Source organism: Microtus pennsylvanicus, chromosome 5 (assembly GCF_037038515.1).
Source record: "Microtus pennsylvanicus isolate mMicPen1 chromosome 5, mMicPen1.hap1, whole genome shotgun sequence".
Classification (NCBI taxonomy): Eukaryota; Metazoa; Chordata; class Mammalia; order Rodentia; family Cricetidae; genus Microtus; species Microtus pennsylvanicus.
Genome location: NC_134583.1, coordinates 135,616,363 through 135,629,439, shown reverse-complemented (window position 1 = coordinate 135,629,439; position 13,077 = coordinate 135,616,363). Strand labels below are relative to the sequence as shown.

The 13,077-nt window shown below is 41.1% G+C and overlaps 1 protein-coding gene across 4 annotated transcripts in view; it reads right to left on the bottom strand.

The window, feature by feature from the left end:
* Positions 1–13,077, bottom strand: part of Atrnl1 (attractin like 1) — a 597,040-nt gene that overhangs the window by 569,004 nt on the left and 14,959 nt on the right. For all 4 annotated transcript variants that reach the window (XM_075974528.1, XM_075974530.1, XM_075974531.1 and 1 more), the window contains exons 2-5: positions 8,839–8,922; positions 7,405–7,518; positions 2,687–2,815; positions 1,244–1,452 (exon numbers count right to left, since the gene is read on the bottom strand). In XM_075974528.1, coding sequence (XP_075830643.1) covers positions 1,244–1,452; positions 2,687–2,815; positions 7,405–7,518; positions 8,839–8,922 — 536 coding nt within the window. The remainder of the gene's footprint in view (positions 1–1,243; positions 1,453–2,686; positions 2,816–7,404; positions 7,519–8,838; positions 8,923–13,077) is intronic.

Below are 13,077 nucleotides of genomic sequence, written 5' to 3'. Positions count from 1 at the left end.
AACAGTAAAACAAAAAAATTATTTGTGATGGAAAGAAAGTAGTCCATCTTGTTTGTATTTGCAAGGTATACTTATGTACTTAAAACAGAGTTTTCAGGGGATAGAAATATGTATGAATGTGTGTACAACTCACTTGTTTGAATATCGGTTGTTTAGCAATAAAAATATTTTAAAAGTAGATATCATATATAAACCACAGAAACACAGACACCTCAAATGCTAAAGCCAACATCATAATGATTAGATACACATGAAAACTGTACAATTTCACAGCCATTATTTGCAAGAAAGCACAAACAAACAAATACAGATGGGCAGAGAAAAGTGTGCTCTAAGGATTATTAGCTCCGGAGTAAAACCAGAGATGTGCTGATTCACTTCCATTCATCCTAAGTGAATTTCTTTTTTTTGTTTGTTTGTTTTTTATTTTTTTTGTTTTTAATGGTTAAATTTAAATTTTAAATTCTTTACTGAAATCTAACTTTTACAACAGGCAGCTAAATAAACTTTCACTTAGTGAAATAGTCTATGCTCTTTTTTAAATATCCACAAGAGGTCAGTCTTCCCTAAGAAATACATTTAAAATGATGCCATACCTGTGAGACACCATTTATTTTCACAATACAGTACATTACCCATTATGAAGTAAATTTGAATACACCACATACTAAATCCAGTGAAGTCATCTAATCTCTGAAAAGTCAACAAGAAAATTACAGAAGATCATAATGATCCTATACCTACAATTTTAAGTTTAACGCGTAACGTCATTTAATCCTTAAAACAGCAGGTAGACAAGCCTACCAATTCTGTTTACTGTAGAATAATCTTTTTGTACGCTGTGAGGATGTGTCTTTGTCAAGAAGCCTTCTGATTGGCTTAATAAAGAGTTAAAAGGTCAAATGCTAGGCAGGAGGTATGAGCGGGACCTCTGGGCACAGAGAGCACTCTGGGAAGAGGAGAGACAAAGGCCAAGGAGACAAGGGACAAGTCTGACGCAGAATGGGACAGAGGTACAGGCCCCATGGTAGGACATAGAGGGATTATTGTAGAGGGATTATTTGGGAGCTGGCTGGCAGGACAGCCATTACATCTGTTTGTGAAAATGCAGACTACTAAGAAGTTAACAGTTAACTGAGGATACCAAAGGAAAAACAACAACAACGAAAGTGAGGCGCAGGCACACAAACACAGACACGAAGGCAGAATTCTCAGAGGCCATCACTCCACACCCCGCGCTTACCTTGCCAGCTGTCATTGCAGACACACAGTTTCTCTCCCGTCAGGTCGCAGTAGCCATGGTCCGGACTGCCACAGTTGGCTTTACAGTACGGGATATCACACGCTTCCCCTTTCCAGTACTTATCACACTCACAGTACACTTGACTCGCAACAGACACACTGGTTGTACACTTTCCATGGCCAGAGCAGTTGTTGGGACAAGAATTGATTCTGTAAAACATAATTCACATTCAAATATTCAAATTCAAGAAAAATAAAAATGAGTTGAGTGGCTTATAGAGACTTAATTTTCATTTGTGTTTATTACTTTAACAGTTTCACAGCATGGCTTTGTTCTTGAGCCCATCTGTAGAGACAGGGTCTCCTGCCCCAGCCTCCAGGGACCGGCAGGTACGAGCTGTCACTCCCAAGCCCCCTTCACTCCTCTTCACTCAGTTGTTCCCATTTGCGGTTAGTCTCAGTTCATCCAACCAGGTATGTTGTCCCCAAACTCCAGTGTCCAAGGACTACACGTTCAGCTTCTAAAACATCTGCGCAGTTTCAAGCATGATGTTTATAAAGCCTTAAATAAATATTTTTAATATATATATTTTAAGAAAAAGAGAAATTTATGAACTCCTGAAACTTAAGAGAATCAAGAGATGACTTGGCTCTAACCTTAAGACACATGCTACCCCCACACATTCAAAAGAGGCATGCTCATCACATTTCATGTTAAAGCCCTTTAACGGATTCTATTCTAATATATATTTACTTTCCCTTGTGTACATATTTGGATACATTATTGCATAAAGAAAACCCATAATGATTGCTAATTCAAAAGTATTTTAAGTACTTTATTCTTGATGAAATTATTTCTGCTGAGCAATTTCTACCTTCGTGAAGCAAAGAAAACAACTGACAAGCTGTTCTGTGGCCGTTCCTCTATAAGCACCGGATGGCAGCTCTCATTAGCGCACCCTTAATGTCTAGATACAAAAGGATCTGGATGAAAACAACTATGTTAAGAGAGAGACGGTTCATGGTTAAGAGCAATGGCTACTCTTCCTGGGCACCCAGGTTCAATACGCAACACCCACCTGGTGGTTCACAACTGTCTGTAACCCCAGGTCTAGGGGATCCACTATCATATCCTGGCCACGTGTGTGATGCTATATGTGTAAAACGATGCTGGTACTGTTTTCCCTTAATTAATTACTTAATCAATTTTTAATTTTGTAATTAACTTTCCAACCACGCAGTTTGCTACTATAAGATCCTCAAGACTTGATAATCATCATAAATCGGGCTTAGAGGGCAGGCTGTGGTATAAGGCTAATAACTGACATCACTTAGAAAAAGATCCTATATACGTGGAAATTTAACACCAACCCTTTCCTGGTATGTAGGACATTCACATATAAGTTAGGGCTGTTTTACTAGATGAAAGTGGACAAACACTCACGAGTAGAAGATGTTGAAGCCAGTGAGGTTATATGCAGCATCGCTGAAAAAGTGCAGCAGCGCATAGCCAGACGTGGTGACAACCTCAGGCACCGTCTCGTTGCCCCTCACCTCGGGGACGATCAAGCCACTGAAGAAGATCAGAATGGAGAGCTGTGGGTACCCACTGTGACTGCACAGAAAATAGACTCAAAAACAGTATCCATGTCAGAAAGCAGGCAGACTGGAGAGGAGAACTACGGGGAAGCACACACCAGTTCTTCAGTTTCTACCCCGTTAGGTAGACAACACTGCTGATAATAAACTAGCACTCACCACGGCAGCACCTTCCTCCCCCACGCCTGCTCCTCTGCCACTAAGGCTGTCTTCCTTCTCTCCTCTTCCAGCCCTACCTGGGCTGAACTGCTATCCGTCCTACAGCAGCCCACAGTGGTCCCTTGGCTCACAGACAGACTTCACTCTAACTGTGGCTGGATAGCTCTCTCCTCCCCGCTGACCACAAAGAGTGGTGGAGAAACACTTTAAAGCAGCATACACGCTGACAGAGAAATCTCCTCAAAACTGTGTGTTCCCAATACGATGATCTAGATAGCAGGTACGTTTAAATGTGTGCTTTTGTTTCTTTAAAATTCTGCTTATTATTAGATTAGAACATAAATATTCCTAAATATTCTCCATCTAGGTCAATAAGTACACAAAAGAAAACATATGGCGAAGGGCAGGGTAACAAATGTACAAAAAGTTCTAAGTATCGGATAATTCCTCTGTTTGCTTGGTGACTGGTTGGTGGTTTTTGTTTTTCCGGTTTTTTGAGACACTGCAGCCCAGGCTGATCTTGAGCTCACGGTGTCCGCCTGTCTTAGCCTCTCAAGTGCTGGGGTTACAAGTGAACACTTCCGCTATCAAAGCTCCTCCACCTGCAGCGCCATCCTGCTCTTACTTGTCTCTTTAGGACATTGTAAAATAGAATATTGATATATATCTTCTATATATAGCTTGTGAGATTCACAACGTTTTTCAGATACTCAATTTTTCATTTCTCAAAGTAGTAAAAAAAATTGCCAAAATTAAAGTAGCATTTAGGCATCACTGGTAACTGCATTGTCTCAAACAAATTATATGTGATACAAAAATGAGATCCTAGGGATGCTTTATTTGCAAATACAAACAAAGTAAAAAGTAACCAACCCCTGGCTTATTGCATCTATACGTGTGGTGGAGAATAGACCATTTTAAAAAGAGATGGTCAACAGAATTTGATTCCACACCACCAGTCTTGGATTTACATACACATAATACTTCCCAAAGTTGTGTGACTACATCTGCTGTGTAACTTGTCTTGAGGAGACACATACTGACATCTATTCACCGGAGAGGATAAGAGTATTAGAAAACTTTCCAATTATAAACAATCTTCATATTGTAATAATATCCTGCCTACAGAATAAGATCCAATTCCTAAGTACAGTGCACAAGGAATCACTATTTGAGTAACTCAAGAATTACATCACATAGGTGCATGCTGACTCCCTCACTCACCAGACAAACAACTTTGCTACCAGTTCTTGGAACAGGAGCTTCAAATCCCTAAAATTTCTCATGACAAACTGTCTCCTATGCACAGTAGGCCTTGACAGTTTCTGTCAGTGTTTCTCTTCAAAACAGAATCTAAAGTTACGCTTCCAGCTGGGGGAATGGTCACCCCAGCAAATCCAGCAACGAGATTGTAGAGTTGAAGTCATCTAGGATCAGCCTGCCTTAGTAACACAGGAGGGAAGAGTAGAGATCTGTACTCAGCTTCCTCATGGACAATGATTCCACAACCCAGCCTACATGATGAAACAAACAACCAAAACCCAACTCCAGACACCTGCAGCTCAGGTGCGCCTCCAAGTGATTGTATGCATTGGTGTGCTGGGTGGGAAACACCCCAAGCACACAATGTTTTATGTTTCTCATCATTCTATGCCTCCCTTTTAGGCTGGTTGCCAATTTCTATTCTTGAGAATAAAACTTCAACCACAAATACAGCACTTTTCTGAGTTCTGTGAATAATTCTTGAAAATTATGGAAAATTAGGAAGCATGGGTTCCCTCGGTTTGTGGTTAAATAGTCAGAAGAAAAGATGGGGACATCCTCCAACTTCCAGCTGGTGTCCCCAGTGAGGACAGTCTGTGTGCCCTTCTTCTAGCAAGTTTCGCCGTACTCCAGGCCTTGGTGTCAAAACGACCTTTGCTTTATTCCTTACTACATCTTCCAGGCTTCTGACAGACTCTGGTAACTGAGGGAGTTATTAAATGTAACAATTATCCATGTAGTTGGCTGAGTGATAAATATTTATAGTATTCTAATCCTAAAATAATTAAATGTATATTCTTAGCAAAGTAGAGTTTAACACTATATGCTTCTGAATTGAGACTGAAATCCTAATCCTAGCTTATCACCTCCTAGAGGTAAATGATTTCTCTCAGACTCAATTTTTCAGTCATAAAATGGAAGATAACAGTACTTCAGCCACAAGATTTTAGAAAGGGTCTAGAAAATATTTAAACTGTAGCCACAACACTCGGCATCGAGTGGATGTTCAATATACCACAAGGTTCCATCTCCTCGGTGTCTTAGACCAAAAGCAACTTGGAGGAAAGAGTTTATTTGGCTTACATATTCTGAATCAGTCTACTGATTCAGCCAAGGCAGAAACTCAAACTGGACAGGCTCCTGCAGAGGCCATGGAGGGTGCTGCTCGCTGGCTTGCCCTTGTGGCTCCTCATGGCTCATCCTGCTCTTTTATAGAAGCCAAGACCACAAGCCCGGAGTGATGCACCCACAACAGGATGGGGCCCTCTACGTCAATTGCTAATTAAGAACGTGCCCTACAGGCTTGCCTGCAGCCGGATCCTAAGGAGGCATTTTCTCAGTTGAGGCTCCCTCTTCTCACGTGACTACAGATTGTGCCAAGTTGGCATAAAACTGTCTAGCTCACTCGGGACAGGTAACAGGAGTGCTCGATGATGAGATTCTCAGTTCCACCTTCACAGGTTAAACCCACGGTAATTATCTCAGGAAAGCTTCCTTCAGTGACAGGAACACATGGGTAGAAATCTGTTAAGTAGGTGGTAATGAGTGCAAACTCATGAGATGACCGAGCACCAGAAAAGATGAGTCGAAATGATAATCAGTCAACAATGACACAAAAGCAATGAAATGGTCACAAAATGCAGTATTAATTGTCAAAATTAAATGTGCAACTATTGTATCTAATTGCCATAATAAATTTTCTAACATAATTGGTTCAAGGGTCTATTAACATTTTTACCTAGTGTCTTTAAACTACTATTTCTAACAACTTTTCATGATGTTCAAACCCAGAATGGAAGTTCTAAGGGCTCGAGGGGCTTCCGGTGACTGAGAGTGCTTGTTGCTCTTGCAGACGACCAGAGCTCAGTTCTGTCCTCCACGTACGCAGACCACACACGTCTTTTCTAAAGCAGTTCTAAAGTATTTTCAGCAGTACCATAGGAAACCTAGACTACTTTCTACAGGTATACTCTAAAGCAGTCACACATTATAGAATCACAAAACACAATGGAAATACCAGCCCTCAAATGCTTGTCCAACAGAATTCCAAGTTATTGAGGAAATAAAATATTTGCAAGATAGTGAGAAGAATGCTTTAAATTAAAATAACTGTGGGGAAAAAGGCTTTTAGCTACACTTAACTCTTCAACATTGATAGAAATGAGAGATAATGTGTAACAAAGGTAAAGAATAATGTAATAAGCAATCTGTCAACAATCACGCTGGTTAAGCTAAATACAAAATCTGTATTATACATCCATACTTTTCTCTGTAGCCCATATATTTTCCTCCCACTCACAACTGTTCAATAATGCAGTATTACTGCAAAGTTTAAATTAATATTACATTGCTATGATTTCAAAATTAATGTCTTGATAATCTGACTGCTTATAAAATATTATGAAGTGACCTAAATTTCCAAACTTTTGAGAGCTAGTAGAAATACCTCCTTTAAGCCGGGCTGTGGTGGTGCACGCCTTTAATCCCAGCACTTGGGAGGCAGAGGCAGGCGGATCTCTGTGAGTTTGAGGCCAGCCTGGTCTACAAGAGCTAGTTCCAGGACAGGCACCAAAAACTACAGAGAAACCCTGTCTTGAAAATCAAAAAAAAAAAAAAGAAAAGAAAGAAAGAAAGAAAGAAAGAAAGAAAGAAAGAAAGAAAAGAAATACCTCCTTTATTAAAACCTTTAACCAAGTATAACCTAAACCTGGTTTCCAGAATTTAAATTTCCCCCAGTTCGTATAACAAAAAGACAATTATAAAAGATGCATACACTCATCTATCTGTCAGCCTGAACTCACCCAAAGCCCTCTGAGCAGAGATTTAAGAAAACATATTCAAACCAACTTAAAGGAATAAAATAAATGTAGTGAAAATAAGGAGGGTTTATAAAGACGTTTATAGTTCCTATAGTATAGTATAGAATTTATTCATATTTATAGCATGTTTACATTACTGTGCATACACTTAAGTAGACAGTCATAGTAAACAGAGTATTATAATAATCTGTGAAATCCGGCCATCGCCAACCACCATAAATCTGAGTCCAGATCAATACGGTAGGCTTCAAATAAGCAAATTATACAGTTCTTTACTTTTCTATGGCTGTCAATAGCTCATCGGGCAAACATAATCACTCACCTAAGCACAGCTACTAAAGGCGCATATATTGAATCTCCATCATAAACATACATGTGATCCCAGCTGCATTCAGTAGCAAAATGATTGAATCTTAACCTTAACACTGCATTTGGACTGAAAGAAAAAAAAAGAAAGAAAAGACAAAGAATCTCCTTAATTTCATATAAAATATAATATTTTTAGAATCAGGCATAGTAATTTTATCAAAAATCTATTACAGATACTTTTTCTACAAATCCTTAAATCACCAGAAGAAAAACTGATATGCTTTCAAGACAATGGTTTCAAACTACACATATCTTTTTCTTAAAACTTCAGTCAACAACAAAAGGCAGACATAGATTGGACTGAGGCAGAAGTTACATACTTTATGTATTTTTTACCTAAACCTTATTAAATTACAACCTAACAGGATGCATCCTATCAAAGCGAGCTGTAATAGAGCTGGAGACAACATTAACCACCCGGAAGCATCTGATGCAGAAGCAGTGATAGAGAACCTTCAGGTGGAGGCATGAGGCTCTTCCCAGTGTGCTCAAAGGAGTGATACACTAAGGAGAGGCAAAGGCAGATTGCGGGTAAATAGTAGAAAATAGCTGCTGTGGCTTTAAAAAGACTTTAAAGTATTCAGAAAGCCTGGTTTGCAAACGCACTCTGAAAATGGTGAAGCAGCACCAAAGGATCCTGTTGGCTCACTTATGGCCTGCTCAGGATGAACTTTAAATGGTAAACGCCTCATCGTGAAAAGTGCCCAGAGGTAAACAACTAACTCTTCTTCAAGACGTTATGAAAATATTTCAAAGATCCTTAGCACAATTAAAATTTAAAGGGCTATGAGAACTAAAATGCTGAAAAGTATTAACCAATAGCACAGCCCGGCACAGAATGTGTTTACACTCTGAAAAGTATTAACCAATAGCACAGCCCGGCACAGAATGTGTTTACACTCTGAAAAGTATTAACCAATAGCATAGCCCGGCACAGAATGTGTTTACACTCTGAAAAGTATTAACCAATAGCACAGCCCGGCACAGAATGTGTTTACAGTCTGAAAAGTATTAACCAATAGCACAGCCCGGCACAGAATGTGTTTACAGTCTGAAAAGTATTAACCAATAGCACAGCCCGGCATAGAATGTGTTTACACTCTCTGCAGCATTTGTTAAGTTCCTAACAAGAGGCTTCTCAAAAGCCAAGAGGTCTAATGTGTGTTTAGTCCTGCAATAATATAACTCAAAGACAAAATACGTATTTATCTATTACACTACAGATGTACTATGATTAAATTTTTAAACTTCATAAAAACTATGCATATGTTCCATAATAAACAAGGAAATAAATATATAGCTAGTCATTTTACCTAATTTAACATTAATCATTTACTTTAACACCTCAGAATAAAATTAACTTATTTAGCTAAAATTGTATACTTACTAGCCTTCAATTAGCCATGTACACTTAGTTTTATATTTATAGTTAATGGGACCATCTGTTAAATATCCAGAAGGTTCTGTTAATCTAGAAAAGAAAAATCATGATTACTTTAAGGTAGCATTAAGGCAGGCAGTAGCATGTTAAAATTCAAATCACTAGGTCAAAGGACTCAGACATAAGGGGGTAGAGAGATGGCTCACAGTAAAGAACACTGGCTGGTCTTCCAGAGGACCCGGGTTCAGTTCCCACTGTCCATACGGCAGCTCACAACTCTCTATCAGTCCAGTTCCAGGGGATCTGACACCCTCACACAGACATGCAGGAAAACAGCAATCAATGCTCATAAAAATCAATACATAATTTTAAAAAATAATAATCTGGCATAACGGTTTACAAATTGGAGGCTATATTGACAACCTAAGCCAACAAAAAGAAAATTTTTCTTTTGACAACCTACAACTAAAAAGAAAATTAGTCTAAATTTCTTGAAACTTGACAAACCATGGCCATTTCAACTGACATAGCAGGAAAAGTCAGTGAAAAACGTCTTACTGAAGGGTTCTGTGTTGACAAAATGTTGATTAGGTTAAATTTTATTTCACAAAAACTAGGCTCTGGCGAAAGAAAGAAGATCAAATTCATTCTGAGTGGTGCGGATCTTCAGAGAGAAGGCCCACATGTGAACCCTTCTCCAGGAAGACGCAGCTGGACCTGGTTTCTAGGCACCCGAATTGTTAAGAAGCCATTGTCATACTTCTGAGCTCTGCTAACTATTTTTATCAGTTTCTCTTGACTGCTTTACACTGTACACCATCTCAACCAATTTTACAAGTATATCAAAATGTTTTTGTTTATACTGAAAATACAAAAACATTGGATTTCTCAGAATCTTAAAATATTTAAGACAAAAACTTAGGTGCACTTACTTCTAAACAAATTAATCAACAAATCTATATCTCAAATAATTAAAATATCTTTTTATTTAGTGTTCATATGTATACAAACATACTTCACATGCTTTTGTAGTTACATAAACAGGCACATATATACCCAGTGGTGTGTATGTGTCTGTGTGTATTGTGTGTGTCTATGTGGTGTGTGTGTGTGTGTTATGTGTGTGTATCTGTGTGGTGTGTATGTGTCTGTGTGGTATGTGTGTGTCTGCATGTGTATACATATTATCACTCTCTCTGCAATTTAATTTTGCACACAAGTTGTCAGAGCTAACTTTATAACGTAGTCTAGCTAGATTGACCACTCAGTGTGGCTGAGAGAGAACATGAACAATTAGAGCTGAGCAGTGCTGGCACACATCTTTAACCCCAGAACTCGGAGGCAGAGACAGTGGGTCTCTGTGAGTTCGAGGCCAGCCTGGTCTGCAGAGTGAGTTCCAGGACAACTAGGGCTACAGAGAAACCCTGTCTCGAAAAACAAGAAATAGGAAAAAAGGAATATTTAATACAAGCAATGATCAACACGATGACTTGGGGGTCACGTTCCCTCATTTGTAGCACAGGTAAAAAGCTCTTTAGTTGTAGGAAGTTTACCTTCTCTGGTAAACACAGCAATTTGCGACGGTAGGGAGTCTGAATATGCTCAAGGGACTCCTTGGAAGCTGAATCTCTAAGGGATGCACTGTGCCCATCACCCATCTGGTGTTTCCCACTTCCTGTCACCCACTTGCCTACTGGGTGAAAATAGATCTGGGCCCCTCAAATAGTCTTTCCTTGTCAGATGGCAGGGAGTCTGTCAGTAAGTTGGCATGGTTTGCTCACAAAGTGCCTGGAAAAGAATCCAGGTTCCACTGTTCACGCGGCTTGTGTGGCTTTGCCAACACCAAGTTCCTACAAAGCATCACGGCCTGCAACATCCAGGGACCAACAGCCCCCCCCCCCCCAGGGCTTCATCTCAGCCAGTTCTTCCAGCAAAGTTCCTACAGCAAGACTCTTTCATGAGCAGCCTCCTCAGTGTCTACAGAATACGTCAAGGCAAGTTCCAGGGGGCAGGCATTGATCAAGTTTCACGAAGACCAAAGGAACTGTTTCCGTTCATTAAGCCACAGCCATGCCCATCAAGCAAGATGTCAACTTAAAACAGTAGGAAGGATTCTTAGCCCCTGTGTGCTCTCAGTCATAAGCACAATGGCTGCTTCTAACCATTTCTAGTCTTTCAAAGTTCTTTCTCTCCTATTACTCCCATCTCCCTTACAAACCATACTATTTACACAAACTTTTGTTAAAATTATGACTCTCTTTCCTAACTATATTAAAGCCAAGTACACTAGTGCAAAATTCATAAAAAATAAATTGCCAATAACGTACCACTTTTCACCGAACGAAAGACAAAATGCAACAATGTCAAACATTGGCAAAGAGGAAGAGAAGAATTCTCATGGAAATAATTCAGCACAAGTTTATAGAATAATTTGCTGTTATCTTAATAGTTATAGGCATGTGGTAGTGCAGTGGCTGACAGTGACCGTGCTGTGTTCACACTGTAGTGCAGTGGCTGACAGTGACCGTGCTGTGTTCACACTGTAGTGCAATGGCTGACAGTGGCAGTGCTGTGTTCACACTGTAGTGCAGTGGCTGACAGTGACCGTGCTGTGTTCACACTGTAGTGCAGTGGCTGACAGTGACCATGCTCTGTTCACACTGTAGTGCAGTGGCTGACAGTGGCTGCGTTCACACTGTAGTGCAGTGGCTGACAGTGACCATGCTCTGTTCACACTGTAGTGCAATGGCTGACAGTGACCGTGCTGTGTTCACACTGTAGTGCAATGGCTGACAGCACTGTGTTCACACTGTAGTGCAGTGGCTGACAGTGACCATGCTCTGTTCACACTGTAGTGCAATGGCTGACAGTGACCGTGCTGTGTTCACACTGTAGTACAATGGCTGACAGTGGCCGTGCTGTGTTCACACTGTAGTGCAATGGCTGACAGTGACCGTGCTGTGTTCACACTGTAGTGCAGTGGCTGACAGTGACCATGCTCTGTTCACACTGTAGTGCAATGGCTGACAGTGACCGTGCTGTGTTCACACTGTAGTGCAGTGGCTGACAGTGACCGTGCTGTGTTCACACTGTAGTGCAGTGGCTGACAGTGACCATGCTCTGTTCACACTGTAGTGCAGTGGCTGACAGTGGCTGCGTTCACACTGTAGTGCAGTGGCTGACAGTGACCGTGCTGTGCTCACACTGTAGTGCAGTGGCTGACAGTGACCATGCTCTGTTCACACTGTAGTGCAGTGGCTGACAGTGGCCGTGCTGTGTTCACACTGTAGTGCAATGGCTGACAGCACTGTGTTCACACTGTAGTGCAGTGGCTGACAGTGACCGTGCTGTGTTCACACTGTAGTGCAGTGGCTGACAGTGGCCGTGCTGTGTTCACACTGTAGTGCAGTGGCTGACAGTGGCTGCGTTCACACTGTAGTGCGATGGCTGACAGTGACCGTGCTGTGTTCACACTGTAGTGCAGTGGCTAACAGTGACCGTGCTGTGTTCACACTGTAGTGCAATGGCTGACAGTGGCAGTGCTGTGTTCACACTGTAGTGCAGTGGCTGACAGTGGCTGCGTTCACACTGTAGTGCGATGGCTGACAGTGACCGTGCTGTGTTCACACTGTAGTGCAGTGGCTAACAGTGACCGTGCTGTGTTCACACTGTAGTGCAATGGCTGACAGTGGCAGTGCTGTGTTCACACTGTAGTGCAGTGGCTAACAGTGACCGTGCTGTGTTCACACTGTAGTGCAATGGCTAACAGTGACCGTGCTGTGTTCACACTGTAGTGCGATGGCTGACAGTGACCGTGCTGTGTTCACACTGTAGTGCAGTGGCTAACAGTGACCGTGCTGTGTTCACACTGTAGTACAATGGCTGACAGTGGCCGTGCTGTGTTCACACTGTAGTGCAGTGGCTGACAGTGACCGTGCTGTGTTCACACTGTAGTGCAGTGGCTGACAGTGACCATGCTCTGTTCACACTGTAGTGCAGTGGCTGACAGTGATCACTTTCTCTCATAACTCCTTACATTTCCATACTTTGGAAATTTCTAAAGTGAGTATCTGAATCTTTGTGGAAGGGCTCTCCTCTGGCAGCTAAAACTCATTTTGCCTGTGCAAATTATGAATCTACCCCCTCCCAGGAACAGCTTTTAGAGAACAAACAGTCTAATCTAAGGAACATAACTGCCTCTGGCTCTCCTGCCTTGGCACTGGTAATCCCTAAGTACACCTGTCC